General features: G+C 37.9%; 1 protein-coding gene across 1 annotated transcript in view; it reads right to left on the bottom strand.

Annotated features, from left to right (window-relative positions):
- The window catches only part of LOC150080774 (beta-galactosidase-like), a 389,882-nt gene that overhangs the window by 228,854 nt on the left and 137,725 nt on the right, over positions 1-23,303 (bottom strand). Inside the window, exon 7 of the mRNA XM_090380816.1 lies at positions 5,396-5,576. Coding sequence (XP_090236942.1) covers positions 5,396-5,576 — 181 coding nt within the window. The remainder of the gene's footprint in view (positions 1-5,395; positions 5,577-23,303) is intronic.

The raw sequence follows: 23,303 nt of genomic DNA, 5'->3' as shown, positions 1-23,303 counted from the left end.
TTTGAGATCGTGGCTTATGACCACAATGTCATCCTCAAATCGTAAATGGTTTAGGTACTCTCCATTCAAATTGACTCCTTTCTGCGACCAGTGTAATCTTCTGAAAGCTTCCTCAAGGGCAGCAGTAAACAACTTCGGAGATATTGTGTCTCCTAGTTGAACTCCTTTCTCAGTTTTAAATTTGCTACTCTCTTTGTCTAGTCTAATAAAGGAGGTAGCGTTCTCAATTTTCTTCAAAATCATAATATATGGGGTATCTATGCCTTGTCTTTCCAGTGCCCGAAACATTGCCTTATGCTGTATGGCGTCAAATGCCTTTTCATAATCCACAAATGCCAGGCATAATGGTGTTTTATATTCATTTGCTTTCTCCATCAGCTGTGACATTAAGTGAAGGTGATGCATGGTTGAGAATCCTGTCCTAAAGCCAGCTTGCTTTTCGGTTGATTCTCATCAAGTATTCTTTCTAATCTGTTAGTAATGACCCTTATGAATAACTTGTAGATGTGGGATAACAAGCTAACTGGTCTATAATTTCCAATTTCAGATTTATCTCCTTTCTTATGCAGCAAAACTATGATTGCATTATTCCACTGCTTAGGCGTCACACCTTTTCTAATGCATTTTGTGAAAAGTCTTTCCAGTTTTTGTGCCATTTCTCTTTCTCCCAATTTTACAACCATTGCCCATTATATATGGCAATGGTTATCTCTGCTAGCAAAATTCCTGCATATCACTGACAAAACCCCAATAGCTGCCATGACAACCTGTCTGCACTGCTCAGAGAACTTCATATCAGACTGCAAAATTACCCCAGGTCCTTTTCATTTTCCACAGTTGATATAATACTGCTCCCATATGCAGTACCTTGCATTTCCCAACGTTAAACTTCAAATTCTATTTCTCAGCTCATCTGCCTAATTTTTCTAGATCTTGTTGCAGCAGTATCCTTCATTACTCTCATTAATCATCCTGGCTACCTTTGTATCATCTGAAAACTTTGACATTAAGCCTGATATACCCTCATCAATATAATTAATAAATACAGAAAACAATAATGGGCTAAGCACCAAACTCTTTGGAACTTCACTAATAATATTAGTCCACGAAGGGCAGTGTCCACTGTTAACTGCTTTTTGTCTTCTCTCACTCAAGCATCCTTTTATCCATAGCAGTTACTTGCCCTTAATGCCACACTGCTCCGATTTGTACAGCAGTCTTTTAGGTGTAACAGTATCAAAAGCTTTCCTGAAATCCAGGTATATGATAGCAAAATTATTTCTTGCATCCAGTTCCTTTGTCACTGTATTATAGTATCCAATCAGATTAGTCGGACAAGATCTCTCCTTGTACTGCAACGCATTGTACATATAGCCTCTTTTAGAGAAAGGTAAATATAAATACAGTACATGAAAAAGTACAGTAAATATACAGTGATACTGTGTTACTTTTTTTGCAAAATATACTGTGTTTTTGTGTCCAGTATACTTTTGGATAGGGAAGAAGCCTTAAATGTTAACAGCAATATAGAAAATCTTACAATACCAAAACTGCTTCACCAAAATACTAACATCAAGCAGATGCAAACTGTCCATAGCAGCTCTTGCACCATTAAACTCTCTCACCCTAACAAAAACAACTAATGTTGAGCATCTGACAATATAACTTTTAGCATAATAAATAAATCATAAATAAATATGATTGCATTTTGAAAGGCTATAATCCTCTGGGCTACTTTAGGCCTGGTGTAGCCAAGTGGTCATGTGTGAGAGTGTAGTAGTACACACTCTTTGAGTGGACCATAGTTCAAGCCTGTGGCTGCTAAATATGATTAACAATTGTATTCCTGATTTATTGTAAACTCCTCTGACCTGGTGGTCATGCCAGAGTATAAACAAGAACATTTTTTAAATTTTATTTTAGGCAACATGTGGAAAAATAAAAATGGATGAAAGTTGTTGTGTTGATGTATTTAAAAATGACAATCTAAAAGTTTGAAAAACATTTACTAAATATGTGTTCAGTGAACTGTTACCTCAATCTAATGCTTCGTGTATGAATCATATAACTCATAAAAGTGAGTAAAATGTCACTTAAAAGTGGCTACTAATCTTGTTCATGAATGACAATTAGAAAATTCCTCAACTTAACTAATTTTTCAATGTTGGAGTGCCATAAAAACTTACGGCACTGAGGCGGAATTGCTACCCTGCATGATCTGCTGTAATGCATTGATTTGGCTATATAGTGAATGACTAAAGGAGTGGGTTAATTAACTTGGGTGGTTTGCTGGTTTTGCACATTCTAAATATAGCTAGAAAATGGGTGGTGCTGGGTAATCAACTGGTGGATTTGGAGGTTAGGCTGTACTAAAGTTTGTCAACATTTGTTTAAGACAGTATAATCCAATTCTGTAGTTATAAAAGTATCTTTTTTTTTTATTATTATTTTAGTTAAAATACAAATGGTAAAACAATATACCAATAAACCAAACAAAAATGGTAGTTTTTGTAGTTTAGTTTTATACATTAATTTATTTTAAGCAGGAAAGCAGTAAAATCAAAGTCTTGAGAGCCTACTATATATCTAATCATTATGCTAGATCTGTTTGCATATGGTTTGTAGAACAAGGCAGAACCATAACAGTAGCTGGTGTAATCTGTGCACAATGTGTGTAATATAAGTATCCTGAAAAAGGCCTCTGAGGTTGGGAAAATTCATATTTTAGCATTAAATCAGATCACATACCAACCATAAGAGTAAGTATTTACTGTAACTAAAATATTTACATATTAAAATAAAATAAAATAAATAAATATTTACAAAAACTGCTATTATATTAAATTAAATTATATACATATAAAACATTAAAACTGTGATGAAATCCTTGAGATAAAATACACTAAAATAAACCGGATTAAAAGCGATAAAAACGATAAAAATCTCTGGAGCTTTCGGAGGCATCCGCCTCCTTCTTCAGCAGTAACAAAACTTCCTGCAGCACGTCCATATATAACAGGCTCACGGTACCTATACACGTGGTGCAGTCGGCGCATGGTCTGAACTGGAAGCGGAAATAGCTCGGGAACGTGTTAAGCAAAACCGTTCATCCTTACTTAGGATGATAGTTTCAAACAGAGGATGCATACGCATACCTCTGTCCCTATTCATAATATTGTGGTCGGATGAACAGATTCGTAGGCTCTCGAGCCATTTACGGTTCCAGAACCCATGCGCTCGATCCACGATAACCGCATCCTGTGGGGAAATTTGATGCTGCTTCTCCCAAAAATGCTCGGCCACAGCAGACTTATTGTAATCAGCGGTTTTTATAGCATTTGCATGCTCCCCCAGACGATCCTTGAGCCGTCGTTTTGTCTCACCCACATAACATTCCCCACAATCCGGGCATTTTATCCTGTATACTACTCCACTACTCAGGTCCTTTGCTATTGGGTCTTTTACCTGAGACAACACTGTGTGCAACCTCCACCCTGGAAGCTGCACACAGCGTGTTTTATAACCCCGCAAAACTCTAGCGAGATGCTCAGTAACGCCCGGATAGTAAGGAATGTATGCGGTAGCCACAGGAACAAACGGTTCCTGACGGTTAGACTCTATTCCTTTACTAAATCTGTCTATGATCCTCTGGGGGTATCCGCATTTTCTAAGGTCTGCTGTGACCCGTCTAATTTCACATTCTTTGTCCTCAGAGGTGGTGCAGTGTGACCCTGCTCTATCTAGTAGAGCTTTCACTACACTAATCTTATGCTGCCCAGCTTGTGCTGAACTATAATGGGTGTACTGGCCTCTGCACATAGGTTTTTTAAACACAGAAGGTTTTAGCCTAGGGCCTATCCTAGAGACCAGTACATCCAAGAAAGGAAGGGTACCTCCAGTTTCCACCTCTGAGGTAAATTGTATAAATTGGGAGAAGCTATTAAGCCAATGGAGTGCATCATCCTCTCTCCCCTTCTGGACCACGGTAAAGGTATCATCAACATACCTTTTCCATTTCTTTATGGGAAACTGACATCCACTAAAAACCCTGTCCTCTAACTCCTCCCTAGCCAGATTGGCCACGATGGCGCTAAACCTATGTGCAGAGGCCAGTACACCCATTATAGTTCAGCACAAGCTGGGCAGCATAAAATTAGTGTAGTGAAAGCTCTACTAGATAGAGCAGGGTCACACTGCACCACCTCTGAGGACAAAGAATGTGAAATTAGACGGGTCACAGCAGACCTTAGAAAATGCGGATACCCCCAGAGGATCATAGACAGATTTAGTAAAGGAATAGAGTCTAACCGTCAGGAACCGTTTGTTCCTGTGGCTACCGCATACATTCCTTACTATCCGGGCGTTACTGAGCATCTCGCTAGAGTTTTGCGGGGTTATAAAACACGCTGTGTGCAGCTTCCAGGGCGGAGGTTGCACACAGTGTTGTCTCAGGTAAAAGACCCAATAGCAAAGGACCTGAGTAGTGGGGTAGTATACAGGATAAAATGCCCGGATTGTGGGGAATGTTATGTGGGTGAGACAAAACGACGGCTCAAGGATCGTCTGGGGGAGCATGCAAATGCTATAAAAACCGCTGATTACAATAAGTCTGCTGTGGCCGAGCATTTTTGGGAGAAGCAGCATCAAATTTCCCCACAGGATGCGGTTATCGTGGATCGAGCGCATGGGTTCTGGAACCGTAAATGGCTCGAGAGCCTACGAATCTGTTCATCCGACCACAATATTATGAATAGGGACAGAGGTATGCGTATGCATCCTCTGTTTGAAACTATCATCCTAAGTAAGGATGAACGGTTTTGCTTAACACGTTCCCGAGCTATTTCCGCTTCCAGTTCAGACCATGCGCCGACTGCACCACGTGTATAGGTACCGTGAGCCTGTTATATATGGACGTGCTGCAGGAAGTTTTGTTACTGCTGAAGAAGGAGGCGGATGCCTCCGAAAGCTCCAGAGATTTTTATCGTTTTTATCGCTTTTAATCCGGTTTATTTTAGTGTATTTTATCTCAAGGATTTCATCACAGTTTTAATGTTTTATATGTATATAATTTAATTTAATATAATAGCAGTTTTTGTAAATATTTATTTATTTTAATATGTAAATATTTTAGTTACAGTAAATACTTACTCTTATGGTTGGTGTGTGATCTGATTTAATACTAAAAAATGTGTAATATAAGCTCAGAAGATTTACCCTGCACATGTACACAGAAGAGTATCGGGGCTAGTGTTCCGGAATTTGACAATGTGTAATCAAGTTTTAAAGGCATAAAATTTTTTTAAAATAAATGTTATACTGTTTCAAAAGTTAATAATATTACACAATTTATAAAATTTTATTAAATAACAGCATATTAGATGAAATGTATACACACCTGATCCAAAATCAACTGTTGAATATACACCACTTATTTTTCCGCATTTTAGGAATGAATCACTGGAACCATCAGTTGTAAACAATACTATATTTTTACCTAAATATTGCCAAAAGAGGTCACGTAGATGAGCAGTATAGGCAAAATCACAGGCTTCATAGCTACCGTACTCATTTTCTACCTTTAACATATAAATAATCTTATCAAATTAATTCAGAAAGAAATAAGATATTATACAATATGTAACTTCAAACTTTAAAATATTAATAATATAAATTATAGTATTTGAAATATGATATAAGTAACATTGTTATTTGAAAACATATACTCACAAATAGTAGTTGATGGTTACATATTCATTTAATATAAAAGAGTGATTTCATATAATGTGACTACTGTATTAATCCTGTGTAACTTATGAATGAATGAATGTACTATCTAAAAGCTCATAATAAGGTATACTAAATATTACTTAACACAGAATGATATGGTAGCATGCTGAAAAGTAATGTTTGCTATTTCTTATTTCTCGAAAATTATTTGAAAAACAGGGGTATGAACAAAAGTGCAATCAATACCTCTATTCTTTGAGCCAGGATTGTGATTTTGCTGCCACAAGTCTTCAACTATGCTAGTTGAGATGCTCTATGGCAGTAATATTATAAACAAATAAGGGTGATATATTTATTAAGTTTTCAACTGCATAAGACATTTTGCCTATCACCATTCACCAACAAATGAAAGCTAATGTGAAACATGATGGCAAAATCAAATTTAAATTATTATTTAACAGCATAACAGCTCATATCCACATCATGTATCTACCTATAGAATCAAATGTATGATACCATCCAACCCTAGAATACTATACTACCCAACTGATATGCTATTCTAGATTAATGCTGTCCGTATTCAGCACTTTGCATTTACATTTGCATTTACATTTACTTCTTGGTCTATCTGCCTAATTTTTCTAGGTCTTGTTGTATAGCAGTATGTCTTGATTCTTGTCATTAACCATTGTGTCATCTGCAAACTTAGACATCAATCCTGATATGCTTTCATCAACATCAGTAATAAATACAATGTATACTGCAATAAATACAATATCTGCGGTAAGGGACCCAGCACTTAGCCCTAAGGGATTTCCATTAATGACATTGGTCTAAGAGAAGTGCCCATTAATAATCACCTTCCGTGTTTTGCCACTCAACCATCCCTTTATCCATAGCAGTAACATGCTACTAATTTGCATAACATTCTTTCATGTGGAATAATATTCCTGTCAAGATCATCCTTAATACAACAATAATCACTGACTCCACTACACTGGCCAACATGATTTTCATCTCCCCCCCCCCTAATATACCAGCTGTTTACAGTCAGTTTTTATGCAGAGAATTTGAAAATAATTCTTAAAGTTTCACATCATAACAATTTTCATATTAGCATTAGCATTAGCATTAGCAGAGGCATATGATGCAAGAAAGCAAGCTTATTCAGCATCAGCCAAAAAAAAAAAAAAAAAAAAAAAAAAACACACCACTCCCATTTCACCCCTCCGTTCGTTCGAAATACCTGTCCAGTTGAGCTTTAAATTTGTTTAGGCTATCAACTTCAACAACAAGTGATGGAAGTCGGTTCCACCAACCAACCACCCGCTGGCCAAAGGCAAATTTCCGCACATCTATCCGACATCCGTCCTTCCTCAATTTGAATTTATGCCCTCTGAGGTGATTATTCTGAGAAAGATGAAGAATCCCATTGGCATTGAGCATGCTCAAACCATTCAAAGCCTTATACACCTCTATCAGATCACCTCGCCGGTGCCTAGTCTCCAGACTCTGTAATTTGCAAAACTTAAGCCTTTCTTCGTAAGAGCAACCCTTTGTTCCATTTACTAATCTTGTTGCCCTTCTCTGTACCCGTTCCAGCAGCTCTACATCCTTCTTGAAATGAGGCCTCCAGACCTGTATACAGTACTCAAGATGTGGCCTTACCATTGCCTTATACAAGGGAATAATCACCTCCTTATCCCTGCTAGAAAAATTCCTGTATATCATTGACAAGACACCATGCGCTACTCTTGCAGCTCGTCTGCACTGCTCAGAGAACTTCATATCTGCCTGCACAATTACCCCCAGGTCCTTTTCATTCTCCACCACTGTCAGTGTAGTACCGCAGAGTTGATACGTTGCTCTGGGGTTACTGTTTCCCATATGCAGCACTTTACATTTGTCGATGTTAAACCTCATTTGCCACCTCTCAGCCCATCTGTTCAACCTTTCCAGATCCTGTTGCAGCAGCATAGCGTCAGTATTGTCCTTAACGACCCTGCCAACCTTTGTATCATCTGCAAACTTGGACATTAAACTTGATATCCCATCATCAATATCATTCATAAACACCGAAAACAACAACGGACCCAACACTGAACCTTGAGGAACTCCACTAATAACATTAGTCCACGTTGAGCAGTGTCCATTGATTACCACTCTCTGTCTTCTGCCACTCAACCATCCCCTTATCCATAGCAGCAATTTGCCTCCAATGCCACACTGCTCCAATTTGTGCAGCAGTCTTCCATGTGCAACAGTATCAAAAGCCTTTCTAAGATCCAAATATATAATATCAAAGTTATTCCCTGCATCCAGTTCTTTTGTGACTACATCATAGTATCCAATCAAATTGGTCAGGCAAGACCTGCCCTTAACAAAACCATGCTGCGTCTGAGCTATAACTGAATTCTTGTCTAGATGATCCTGCAGTGCTTCTTTAACCAGTGCCTCCATTAATTTACCTGGAACAGAAGTTAAACTAACAGGTCTATAATTACTTGTGTCAGCCTTTGATCCTCCTTTGTGAATTGGGGTTACATTTGCACATCTCCAGTCTATGGGCACCTCCCCTGAGTCCAAAGAAGCTCTCATAATTATGGCTAGGGGTTTGCATACTTCCTTTGCTGCCTCCTTTAATATAACTGGATAGATCCCATCCACCCCAGGTGCCTTTTTTATGTTTATCCTCAACAATCTCTCCTCCACTTTCCTCTCAGTTATTACAAAATCATCCAGCTCACTGCCAATGTTTACTTTACCTACATCATTCTCCTTCCTGAATAACTCCTCATGCGTGAATGTAGATGCAAAATACTCGTTTAGATTGTTAGCCACCTGAGCAGGATCCTCAACTGTTGAACCATCAATATCCAGTGGACCAATCTGATTCATCCCTTTCCTTTTCGAGTTCAAGTATGTAAAAAACTCTTTTCTGTTTTTTTTTGCATCCTTTGCCAAGGATTTTTCATAGTCTGCCTTTGCCTGCCTAATCTCCTTTGTGACTTGGTTACAGACCAACTTATATCTATCATAGGCTTCCATGTCACCCATTAATTTGTATGTATCCCATGCATTTTTCTTCTCTGCCACATGTCTCATTAGTTCATCTGTACATATATACAGGTTTTTTTATGTTTACCAATAATATATATATATTCCTACAATTTAGGGAAGAAAATATGTTGCATTACCTTCAAATAATAATGTTTGCATGTGCTCATAGATGGCAGTAATGCTGGGAAAGATTAACACGTTCAGCCTTGTCTGTCTCTCACCTTTCTCATTCAGTAATGGAAAGACAGTAAGTGTGAATACATATATGTGTACATTTCACCTGCATATCTATTGCATAGATGCACAATATCTGCATGTGTTTTTCCTTTCCTTTATTTTAACAATACAGTCTTTTGCTTAGCACTGTATTGTTAAAATGTCTAAGCAGAATCAAAGGAAGTGCCTGTATCACCCTGAAAATTTCTCTGTCATATGTGGAAGGTTTATTATGAAAAATCAGAAGAAGAAAATCTACAGCATCACTAAATGTGTATATTCTTTGTACTTTGGTTACAAGGTTGAGAATCAGGACAAAACTTTGGGTCCACACATATGTTATATTATGTGCCCCACAAATCTGAGGATGTGACTAACTGGCAAATTAAAAATATGCCTTTTGCTGTTCTTATGGTGTGATGAGAACATACTACAACACTGATGATTACTATTTCTGCATGACAAAAATATCAGGGGTACAGAAAAAGTAAGCTCAGCATCAAATATTCTAATGTCATCTGCAATAAGACCAGTTCCACATAATGAAGATCTGCCAATACCTGATCCACTAAAATCATGGGATAAAGGAAGCTTGTTTGTTTGTTTGTTATTTGGTTTTTAGGAGCATTAACAACTAAGGCCATATTGCTCCAAGGATATGCGGTGGTCATTCCCTGACCTTTCCGCATTCTCCATATTTGGTGGTCATGGGCTCGAACCCCGGTCTAATCAAGAAGCTTGTGCTTCTTGATTAGACAGGAACTGGGATTCTTGATTACTTCTTGATTAGACTGTGATTCAGAGGGCATCTGCCCCCTTTCGTGTCTGGGCAGAATTGCAGACACATAGCCTAGCTCGCGACATTTCCTCAGCATGGTCCTGTATTTTTCCAACAAATCATCAGATCGTGTACGTTTAATATCATTAGTCTCCACATGAATAATAATATTCTCTTTACCCCCTTTAAAATCTGACAATCTGTTGGTGACATCATCAATAGTTGCTCCCGGCAGACATACCCTGGTTCTACTCCACCTATCCTTATTACAAAAAATATTCCCCGTTTCCCTGACAATGGAGTCTCCTAATAAAACAATGTCCTTTTTAACCAGAGTAGTTTGCACTTGGTTTTTCTGTTTTGAGGCTCAAATCGTGTGTGCATCACTCAGTAGATTGCTGGAGTCTTGAGTCCCTGATGAGCTCCCAGATGCATTATTCTCGAGGGCAAGCACCCGTCACGACAGTAAAGACAGTACTGCAACAGAATCTAGAAAAGTTAGGCAGATAGGCTGAGAAGTGTCAACTGAAGTTTAACATTGACAAATGCAAAGTACTGCATATGTGTAGCAGTAAACCCAGGGTGATGTACCAACTGTGTGGTACTACACTCAGCATAGTAAGAGAATGAAAAAGACCTGGGTTTAATTTTGCAGTCAGATATGAAATTCTCTGAGCCGTGCAGAAAGACTGCTAGAGCAGCAAATGGGGTCTTGTCAATGATATACAGGAACTTTGCTAGCACAGATAAGGAGGTGATTATCCTTTTGTATAAGGACACACGTTGAGTACTGCATACAGGGCTGCTGGAATGAGTATAGAGAAGGGCAGTGAGATTAGTGAGGGCAGCAAAGGGGTGCTTTTACAAGAAAGGCTTAAGTTCTGCAAATTGCAGCATGTGAAGACTAGGCACCCGCAGGGTGATCTGATCTGATTGAGGTGTATAAGGCTTTGAATGGTTTGAGCAAGCTCAATGCTTATGAGATTCTTCCTCTAGCTCAGATCATGCACATGAGGGAGCATAAATTCAAACTGAGGAAAGACAGTTGCAGAATAGATGTGTGGAAATTTGTCTTTAGCCAGTGACTAGTTGATTGCTGGAACAAACTTCCATCTGTTATTGTGGAAGTTGATAGCTTAAACAAATCCAAGGAACAACTGGACTAACTTTTGGAGCAAATAGATAGGTGAAATGAGAAGGGTTTTTTGACTGATGCTGTACAAGCTTGCTGTCTTGCATTATATGCTGCTAATGCTAAAGGATCTGCAAGGAAAACGTTTCCAATCATTAGCAGAAGTTGTAAAGACATCAGAGGTGATTCTAAAATGCATATCAAAAAATGGCTTCCACCATGTGTTGGAGTAAATGTATTTTATCAAATTGGGTCTGATTTGAAAAAGACCATCAAAATATGTATGATTAATAGAGGTACATTGTGAAAAAACAAATTTATGATCATTCTTTATTGAACAGTCCTCATAATACAGCATTAAAAAAAAAAAAACTCTTCCTACAACTCTAATAATTTGTCTAGTTCTTCCTTAATTTTATTTAAACTACCCACTTCCATAACACCAGATAGAAGTTTGTTCTGGCAAGTAATCACTCTCTGGCTGAAAGCAATATTTCACACATTTGTCCTACATCCATCCATTTTCAATTTATGACCCCACATGTGAGTGTGTGTGTGTTGTCAGAGTAAGAAGAAAGATGCCATCAGCATTTAAATTACCCAATTCATTCACATCCTTAATTACACCAATCAGATTGCATGGCAGTTGCCTAGTTTCCAGATGCTGCAATTTACAAAACTGAAGCATTTCTTGGTAAGAGTACATTTTTGCATCCCCTCTTTAAATTTGCCCATTTCAACAAATCATACCTTCCTAAAATGAAATATCGAGATGGGTGTGCAGCACTCAAGACGTGGCCTAACCACTGCATTAAACAACAGGATAATCACCTACCTAATTCAATGATATAGAGGAATTTTTCAGTGAGGGAAAAAATTCCTGTATATCATTGACAAGACTCCATCAGCTGTCCAGGCAGCCACTATTACTGCTCAGAGAACTTCATGTCTGATTGCACAATTCACTGAAGTCTTTTTTGTTCTCCACTACCCTCAGTATGAGACAATAAGTTGGCATGTTATTCTTGGATTATTGCTACCTGCATGTAGCACCTACAACTTCTCAGCCTATATGCCTACTTTTCTAGACCTTGTTGCAAAAAAACGTATATACCCTGTAGCATACTTTTATTACTGTCATTAATCACTCTGCCAACTTTTGTATCAACTGCAAACTTAGTCATTAAACCTGATATGCCTTCATATCATTAATGAATATGAGAACAAAAACAATGGGCCTCAGCATCTAAACCTGGGGAATTCCACTATAATAGCAATAGTCCAAGAAGAGAAGTGCCCAATGATAACCACTCTGTCTTCTCCCATTCAACTGTCCCCTTATCTATAGCAGTAACATTACCCCAATACCATGCTGCTCCAACGTACACGTTGGAGCAGCATGGAGCAGTCTTGGAGCAGTACGTTGGAGCAGTCTTTTACGAGGAACATCATCAAAAGCTGTTCTGAAATCTAAGTATAAGATGTCGAATTATTTTTTGCATTCATTTTTTCTGTTAGTGCATCACAGTATCCAATCATACTGGCTAAACAAAATCAACCCCTTATCAAATCCATGCCATAACTGTATGACTCAATCCTGCATCACTTCTTTAACCAGTGACTTCATTATTTTCCCTGAAAGAGAAGTTAAGCTATCAGGATTAACTAATGTACAAGTTAGTGCAATTGCATCATTCCAGTACATGGCCAACTACTTAAGTAGTTATAAATTGGCATCCTTAAGTATATCTCATATTGTGAATACCTTCACAACGAGCTGCCATTATATTGCACTACCTCGAATAAGTAACGCTTCACCACAGGAGAAGACTATTGTTACTTATTCTCAGCAGATACCATCACCCATATGGCACCGTTTTGGAGCTTATTGGCTCCTCATCAGTGGGGAAGCAAGTACCTTGTGATGCAATGATAACAACCCAGTTGCAAAGTAGAATGATGCAATTGCACTAACTTGTACATTAGTTAAACTCTTTACGTAACCTGAGGCTTTAGCCCTAAACTATATCGCTATCAGGTTTGTAATTACTCATGTCACCCTTTGATCTCCCTTTGTGAATTGGGGATGCATTTACACAAATGCAGTCCATAAGGACCTCCCCTGAATTCAAGGATGCACTCATAATTATGGCTAAATGTTTGCTGAACTCTTTTTCTGCCTCTCTCAAAATAATTAGATAGATCTCATCTGTTAATGTGCCTTATTTACTTTTTATCTTCTAAAATTTCTCTTCAACTTTCCTCTCAGTTATCACAAAATCATTTAGCTCCCCATAACTTGAAAAACTTCTGGCAACCCCATCCCTAAAAACTACTTCATGTGTAAACATAGATACAAAACATCTATTCAGTTTGTCAGCAACATGAGCATGATCATCAACTGTTATACCATTCATATCTAGCAGACCAATGTCTCATCTCCTTCCTTCTTGTGTTTATACAGGTAAAGAGGTCTGCTATTTCTTTGCATTCTTTGCCAGGTGCTTCTTATAATCTGCTTTAGCTTGCCTAACCCATTTTGTGACTTAATGGCAGACTAGTTTATACCTACTGTAGGTGTCTTTATCTCCTGAATTTATAAGCATCCTATGCATTTTTCTTCTCTGCCACTTGTCTCAACAGGTCTTTCAGATTTCTTGAAAGAAGGAAGGAAGATAATTATGAATCTTTAGTGTCAACTTTAGTGCAATGTTATAAAGATGTGCTCTGCCGAATGTCTTTGAAAATTCCTTTTCCTTATTGCCATCTCAGTTTTATTTTACTCTAAATTTATGAAATTTAAGTGATTAATCAATGGTAATGCTTTCATCAGGATCTATCCATGATAGAAAAGTGGTATCAATGTCACTTGGAGACTACCACAATGGAAAATTACCACTGGTTTATGAAGGGAAGCAAATTTTTGCATGAAACTTTGCTTCATGCAAAAGGCATTGCCATGCTGAAGCATGAAAAGCCCAACCAAAAATTAACAGACAGACAGATACCTAGAGAGAGAGACATTTACAATGTCAACACTCACACCAACACACACAAAATATCAATAATGCAGCACTAAAGGTTTCTAGCATTATGAGTGACGATACCAGTTCAAACCACAAACAGTCCTGTGCCATCATGTTTCCTCCTCTGAACTTTGCTGCTGGAATGATAGTATTCTACAGACCTTCTCTCAACTGAAAAAATTTGTTGTTCCATGGGACCTCTTTCTCCATTGTTTCCATCTACAGACAATGGGCAAACACACCACTCAAAACATTTGGCATTTGAAATGATGTTTTACAAGCTGAAGCTCTTCCATGAAAAGCAGAATAAGAAGGTCCAACATGACTATCCATAACTGCAGGCACTATCTGAAATTCACTACAGATGGTACCTGCACTTATGGATAGTCGTGATAACATCTGATACTCTAATATCATGTTTGACAGTATAATCTTGAGTAATGCTGCAATCCCCTCTTCTGGAGTTGCCATATCTATTTCAATTTTCTCAGTCGCTAATGGCTTCAACAGGCTCAAATGGTTAGCCTTAGCACACGCCCACAACTTTGCACAAGCAATAATCATATTATCCCCTCCAACCCAATATGGTCAATCTCAGATGCAATGAGATTTTTTTCAGATTTCTATGAATTTCTAGTAAGAAGTTTCTTCTTAATTAATTAGGTCTTACAAAGCCTATATATTTATAAATAAACTAGCAGTAGCCAGGCACAACATGGATACATGGCAAGGTAAATTTTTGCACACTTTTATTACATAGAATCATAACAGAGGGGGAAGGATTATAACAGAGAGATGGAAATGCATAAGTTAGTACCTCAAAACAAGCAAGTTAATTTTTATTCTCGATATAGTAGAAATGAATATAAAACACTATTATATTCATTTAAAACACATAAAGCAAATGAATATAAAACACCATTATGCCTGGCATTTGTGGATTATGAAAAGGCATTTGACTCCATACAGCATAAGGCAATGTTTTTGGCACTGGAAAGACAAGGCATAGATACCCCATATATTATGATTTGGAAGAAAATATATGAGAACGCTACCTCCTTTATTATACTAGACAAAGACATTAGCAAATTTAAAATTGAGAAAGGAGTTCGACAAGGAGACACAATATCTCCGAAGTTGTTTACTGCTGCCCTTGAGGAAGCTTTCAGAAGATTAGACTGGTCACAGAAAAGAGTCAATGTGAATGGAGAGTACCTAAACCATTTACGATTTGCAGATGACATTGTGATCATAAGCCGTGATCCCAAAGAATCAGAGGAAAATCTTAATAAATTATGCAGAGTAAGGATTTCGGACTAAAGATGAATATGGCTAAAACAAAAGTAATGATGAACAAGTATTCCACAGAAAAGAATATAATCATTGAAGGAGCAGCAATTGAAAAGGTAGATTCATATACTTATCTGGGACAAGTCATTAGCTGTAATAATGAAAAATGGCTGGAAGTCAAGAGAAGAATAAATTTTGGATGGATAGCATTCAGGAAATATAGTCACATACTGAGGAGCAATATCCCAATTTGTCTGAAATGTAAAATAATGAACCAATGTATACTACCCACCGTGACTTATGGAAGTGAAACTTGGGCACTCACCAAAAGAATGGAAGAGAAGCTGAGAACGACACAGCAAAGAATGGAATGAATTATCTTGGTGATCAGACTGTTAGATAAGAAGAGAAACACATGGATTAGGCAGCAAACTCAAGTAAAGGGCATTCTTATCAAAACTAAAGAATTAAAATGGTCTTGGGCAGGACACATAGCTCAAAGACATGATGACAGGTGGACTAAGAAAATAACAGAATGGTACCCAAGAGGAGCTAGAATAAAACCTGGAAGACAATGATGGAGATGGACAGATGAAATTCACAAGTTTGTGGGTAGTAAATGGATGGCCATTGCACAAATCAGAAAGAACTGGAAAATTGCTGGAGAGGCCTTCATCCTGCAGAGGATTGAAAATGGCTGATGATGATGATGACAGTAGAAATAAGTTGATTAAAAAATTATTAATATTAATAAATATAACTTGAGTAAAACAGTTCAAAATTTACCTTTCTTCAAAAGCTGTCTTGCGCATCTATACTTTTATTAAAAATACTTTGTAGACTTCACACACCACTCTGTGGTCACTGATAGGATCCGAGCATGTGATATCCCTAGTGTTAATCAAAGAATATCGACCACCTTACATTCAATTTTATATATAGAGGGAACAATTATGGCAGAGACATGGCCAACCATTTTACTTTACTCAATTATGAAATAAAATTATCAAAAATTTTGAACTGTTGAGTGCAGTGCAAAAATCAATCCTTCCTTCTTCTGGTCGTATGTGTCCAAGACTAGAGGTTATGTAGAATATATTTTAGTATTAGCATTAGTATTGGCAACATGATACAGAGAAGCAAAGCTCAGCCAACAAAAAAAAAAAAAAAGCTTAGCTAGCACCAACAAAAAAAAAATTAACCACTTCATTTGATCATACCCGTCAATAATTTGACCAAACGTTCTTTAAACTTATTCAAACACACCATTTACATAACATGTTAGGTACAAGTCTATTCAAAAAATCAATTACTCTTTGGCAGAATGCAAATTTAAGTACATCTAATTTGGAACCATATTTCTCAATTTGAATTTTTTCGATTTAAATTTATACCCCCTTGTGTGTCATCTGAGAAAGATGCAAATTGCCATCAGCAGTCAGCTTAGTTAATCCTTTTAAAGCCTTTAACATTTCAATTAGCTCACCATGCAGATGCCTAGTTTCCAGAGATTATAATTTACAGAACTTTATCTTTAGTCTTTTATGCCCTCAACTAATCCTGTTGCTCTTCTCTGTCCACTTTCCAACAGTTTATGTCTTTCCTAAAATGATGTTTCCAAACCTGTATACAGTATTTCAGATATGACCTAACAATTGCTTTATAATTTTGCCTGAAAATATGGCCTAACCATATTTTCAGGCAAAGTTCTTATATATTACTGACAGAACCCCATCAGCTGTTCTAGCACTTGTTAGCACTGTTCAGAAAATTTCATGTCAATGTACATTCATCCCAAATCTTTTTCCTTAACAACTACCTTGAATTTGGTGCTACCCACATGATGTGTTATTCTAGGATTACACTACCTAAATCGGTACCCTGCATTTATTAATATTAAAACTTAGTTGGCACTTTTTGGCCCATCTACTTAGTTTATCTAGCTCTTCATGAAGTAAATGTAATCAGAGTACTTCATGAAGTACCCTGATTACATCTACTTCATGAAGAGCTAGATAAATTGATATAACTATAGTGACACTATTAATAAATATTAAAAACATTGAGGGACCCAACGTCAACCCTGTAGTACTTCACTCATTATATTAATCCATGAAGGGCAGTGGCCATTTATAACCACTCTTTGTCTCCTACTTCTTAACCATCCCTTCATACATATTCTAGTTCCTATGTGATGACTTCACAGTAGCTAATCCAAATGGTCATGCATAATCCATCTTTAACAAATACATGCTGTGATTGCCTTAGGTTGCCACTCCTAATAAGATGACCTTGACTTGCTTCTTTGACTATTAACTTTATATTCCCAGGCACAGAAATAAAACTTACAGGTCTGCAGTTACCCAAATTATCCTTTGAATTTCCTCATGAATAGTTCCTCTCCTGAATTTAAGAATGCTCTCATTGTTATGGCTAAAGGTTTATCCTTAGCCATAATAATGGCCGTAAAAAATAATTTTTTTTTTATGAAAACCCCAAAAATGAGAGGTATTAGAACCTTATAGTACTTAGTACCATGCTTGGGTTGGAGGTTGAGAAGACGAGAGAAGATATTTGTTGACATTAGACTTGAACTTCTGTAGACTGTAATTTTCAGGAAATAGGTATGAAGGAAGGTTGTTCCAGAAAACAGCCGTTGAATGAATAAACGAGGAAGATGAAAAGTTGGTTCTGTGAGTTTGAAGTTGGACAGTAAATGGATGATGGATGGGGGCAGCATGTGTTCGGACTGTTTTGAAAGAGAGAGAGAGAGAGAGAGAGAGAGAGAGTGGGAATTATAGAAGCCAATTCAGAAGAACAGTGCCCATGGAAGTATCTGTAGAAAAGGCATGCAGCAGAAACAGTACGTCTATGAGACAGCGAGTGGAGAGACTCAGTTAGAGATGAGTCATTAATTAACCAAACTGCCCTCTTCTGAATGGAATCTAGAAGCCTGAGAGAGGTTTTGGGGGCACCACCCCAGATGTGGGAACGATATTCCATGGCAGGGCGGATTTGCGATTTATACAGAGTGAGCAGCTGTTTGGAAGAAAAGTAACGCCGAGAGCGAAAGAGAAAACCAAGTTTTTTAGATGTAGAAGAAGCAATATTTGTAATCTGCTTGTGCCAAGAGAGATTAGAAGTCAGGGTAATCCTCAAAAGAGATATATCATTTTGCCTAGAAATCGGAGTGTCACCAAAGATAAGCATAAGAATCCTTTTTGTGAGATATAAGACAAGACTGAGTTTTAGAAGGATTGAAATCAACTAAGTTGTCTTTGCCCTGCTGGAGAATTACCTGCAGATCGGCATTTAAGGAATTGGTAGAGGATATTCGAGAAGTTGAAGCTGATTGAGCAAGGCAAGGTTTCTCAAAATGGAAAGTGGAATGGAATGTACTATCATCGGCAAAACTATGGATAGGATTTCCAGTCAATGGAAGGTCATATGGAAGAGGAAAAGAGTGGGGGAAAGAACTGAACCTTGGGGGACACCAGCATTAGTGGAGAAGTTAGAAGACAGAGAGCCATCTACTATCACCCTCAGTGAGCAATCAGAGAGAGAACTGGATAACCAATTACAAAAAACAGTTGGCAAACCATAAGATGGAAGCTTGTTTAGAAGACTATTATGTCAAACACGATCAAAAGCCTTTGAGATGTCAAGAGCAATAGCGTGTGTTTCACCATACTTTTCCACTGAATTTGTCCATAAATGGGTAACATAAGCCAGAATATCACCAGTGGATCGACACTCACGGAATCTTGGTAGTTTAAGAGTTGGCAGTTAATTGATTTCTCCATTATTTTAGAAAGAGTAGAAGTAACTGCAATGGGACGATAATTGATTGGGAGGAATGTACACCTCCCAATCAATTTGTCACCCTTTTTAAGAACTGGCTGGATGTGAGCAAATTTCCAAGCAGAAGGAAAAACACCTTTGGAATAAGAAAGTGAACAAAGGTGGCAAAGAACAGGAGTAAGTTCAGGAGCACAGGTTTGGAGAACAAGTGGAGAAATGCCATCAGGACCTGGAGCTTACTTAGCATCAAGATTCCTCAAAATCCTTCTGACATCCTTTTGATGGTAGACCACAGCCAGCATTGAATGGACCATGCTGGAAATGGTGGCAGGTGTTTTACCAAGATCAGTAATAAATGAGTTGGAAGAAAAATGGTTTTCTTCTGGTTTTGACAGAGGTGGGAGCAGAGATGGACAAAAGTTGCGGCCAATAGCTTTGGCAAGAGACCAAAATGCTTGGCTACCATTAGGGCAAGAAGCAAGATTTCTACTCTTAGCCTATTGAAAATCTAGTTTGGACTGATTATTAACTGCTTTACAACTATTGCGAGCTTTGGTGCAGGCGAAAAATGAAACAAGCCAATTACGATATGCAACATTCTTCTCTGAACAGCCTTGGCACATTTATTGGAAAACTAAGGTTTAGATAAAGGATGAGATTTTAAAGTGGAGTTTGGGATAAAGGATTCCATTCCTACAAGAATAATTTCACTGACACGATCTGAGAAAATGTTGACATCAGAAATTTTGAAACAGTAATCCGACCAAGGAAAAGAAATCTTGTAGGTCATCCCATTTTGCATTCTTTTAATGCCAAACAACAAGAGGTTGGGAATAGCCATGAGATAAAGGCTCCATTGGAGAAGAGACAATCACCAAGTTGTGATCTGAAGTGCCTAAAGGACCTCTCACTTCGTCCGTGCACTTAGAAGGGTTGTTTGTGAGAAAAAGATCACGCGTGTTGGCTGTATGGTTAGGATTGTCCAGTATTCTTGTGTATAAATGAACAATAAAAGAAGGGTTGCTTGTGAGAAAAAGATCAAGCGTGTTAGCTGTATGGTTATGATTGTCCAGTATTCTTGTGTGTAAATGAACAATCTGTGCAAGGTCATTAGAAATTGCAAAAGCCTCAGCATCTTGACCAGCTGGGTTGGTGTGGCTAGAAAACGGAAGCCAGCTGGAGTTGTGAACATTAAAATCACCAAGGAAAATTACCTCACTGTTAGGAAAGTTGGACTGGAGAACGTCAAGTTGCAAAGAGAGGAAGTTAAAGAGTTCCAAGTGATTAGTGGAGTTGGGAGAACGGTAGAGACAACAGATGAATCTGACACAATGAGGTAGAGAGATTTTAAGCCAGAGAAGATCAAAGAGAGGAGATTCCAAATTGCCAAGTCTCTGACAGGGAATATCAGAACAGACATATGCACAAGTACTACCTTTGAGGCGAAAGGAATCATACAGCGAATAATTTGGGCAACTGAGATGAGCAGTAGTTGAATCAACCGATAACTGGGATTCTGTCAGAAAAAGTACAGGGGTTTGGCAGACTGCTAGTGGAAATGGACATCATTGAGGTTAGAATTGAAACCACGTATATTTGTGAAATGAATTAGGAAGTGCTTGGGAGGTTTAGATCTTTTCGCAGATAAGCTTGCTCTATTAGTTTGACAATTCATGGTGTATTGAATAGTAAGAAAAAGTGTGGGGGACATGCTGTATGAAGTAATGAAATTTTTGGATATGGCATACACATGGTAAGAATATACCCAGATCCTTGACATAATGTGGCCTCAACAATGCCCCCCTGCATACACACTACTCGGACTCCCTCCAGTCACTATCTGGCAGAGTAGAGGTAGCAAGATTATTCACTAGCTGATTCGGAACCTCCTAAAGAGTTACCAATAGGTTCGATCCAGTGTGCTAACTAGTGGCCGGCCTGCAAACACCGTTTTAGAGCTGTACCCTCGAAATGTAAGGAAGATTGGATCTCGCCACGATGTCCATCATAACCTCAAAAGTCATCAGTCATACTGCATGATGGAAGAGATGGGGAAGTGTTGACCGGAACTTAACATGGGTTCTAAAGAGACTAAACTCTGGAGACTAAACATGGGTTCCACCACTTCAAGCCTCCACTAAGCAAAGTGGTGGTATTGCACCAGTTGATGAGAGTCATCTACCACCTAATATTGCTTGGTAACACAGATGGGTGGCATTCCTCCATGTCGTGTGGCGCACCTCGACCCCTGCTTACGTTCACACCCGCATGGTTGTCCATAGTGTGCTTCTGCATGGGGGTTATACCCAGGATTACTGACAGTCCTACCATCGTGAAGATGCAAGCAGAGGATCTGGCTGTCACAGACCATCCGGACCTCGCCCAAATTGCATCCTTGTGTGTCTTGACTTAAGCGTCATCTGAATATCAGTTCCGTCAATGTTTTAGACTCCCAGGTAGCAAGTACAGCTTGTCTGGCATATCTGAGAGAATGTCTGTGACATTGTCTCTGAAAATGATAAGAACATAAGCTGTAAAAGAGACTTAACTGTCTCTTTTATAGCTTCTTTTAATAAAATTGGACAGATCCATCAACCCCAGAGTACCTTGAACTGATAGAACTGTCCTATTTTATTAGAAACAGTTTTGCTTCATCTTCCTTTCTGCTTATTACAAAATCACTTAATTCTCAGTCCATATTAGACAAATTTCTGCTAACTCTGTCTTTAAATACTTGTGTGAAATAGATACATAATATTTATTCAGTTTATCAGCAATTTATCACAGTTATGCCATTTATATCCAGTGATTCAACCCTTTCTTTCTATGTTAACATATGCAAGGAATTTCCATAATCTGCCTTAGTTTGTCTTACACCCCCTCATGACTTGATTGCAAATTAGTCTATACTTACTGTATGACTGTACCTCCTGGAAATTTATAATCAACCAAAGCTGGAGAGACTACTAATTGATTCATACATACCAAGAGATATTGTTCAAAGTTTAGATCGAAATGGATGTCAGATGAATTGATTAGTTTAGTGGCAGAGAAGAAAAAAACATGGGTTGATTATAAATTGTCAGGATATACACAGTCATAAATATAACTCTGTACACACAGTCATAAATATAACATTTCTTCTGTATCACTAAGTTCATCAGTTCATCTGATGCCCATTTTGGTCTAAACATTGAATATATATCTCTTAGTTTGTATAAACCACTTAGTGGTCTCTCTAACATGAGAAGGGAAATTGAAGAACTCTCAGCAGCACTTATGGGACAATTGAAGGAATGGTATGAAGTCCACAAATTGATGAATTCAGTTAAAAAATCAGCTAGCTATTAAACTCCTAACTTCCTCCCCTCGCACTGTCATGGCTATCTTTTCTGTGTACATTATAACTGGCACATTCAAATTCTCAACATCACAGTGATATCATGTTTCTGTTATACTTACAATGTTAGCATTTTAGTAACTTTCACACAGCTCATATAATTGCTAATCCCATGTGAAACCCAAGTATGCCTTATTATCTCCCACACATCTTGCTTTCCAGGCTGAAGTAGCCCAATAAGAGTATTGCAAGAATCAATTTCACCTTTGCTTGAGAATACTATTAAACAATTAGTTTGTATATCCCCTCAAATTAGCAGTTTTCCGATAACCCTAATATTGCCTCAATAGAATCAGCAATTCTTGTACCACTTCTATTTAAGTGTATGTCATCTCTGTAAAAACAGCTTCTCCTGTTAACAAGCATGTTTCTGAGATACATAAAAATTCTGCCATTGGGCCATGCACAATCTTTCCAGAATCAGATTGAATGATAAAGTTCTCATCATGTACTCCCTCCTATAATTACTGGACAAAATTCCAGACACTTTAAAATTTATCATGGCTTTTTCTCAACATTGCCCTATACCTGTTAAATAAATCCTCTGATCACCTATTATTAATATCATTAGTTTAGTACTATCATGCAACAATATCACCTTTCGTGCCCTTAAAAGTTGATAAGCATTCTATAATATCATTAACTTTTGTCCCCTGGCAGACAAACCCTGGTCTTATTCCACATATCCTTATTGCCTAAAACCTTCTCCATTTCCCTAACAATAGTAGCACCTTTATGAATAACTACCTCCTGTGGGACCAGTGCATCCTGCCATGCAGCCAGATGCATGAGGGTAAGCTGTAATTTCAAGGTGAGCAGTTGATTTATTCTTTCAAAGGCAATGATCCTTTTCTTCAAGCACTCAAATTCACT

This window comes from Mastigoproctus giganteus, chromosome 9, assembly GCF_048544385.1.
Source record: "Mastigoproctus giganteus isolate SK-2022 chromosome 9, ASM4854438v1, whole genome shotgun sequence".
Classification (NCBI taxonomy): Eukaryota; Metazoa; Arthropoda; class Arachnida; order Uropygi; family Thelyphonidae; genus Mastigoproctus; species Mastigoproctus giganteus.
This window is presented reverse-complemented; position numbering and strand designations above follow the sequence as displayed.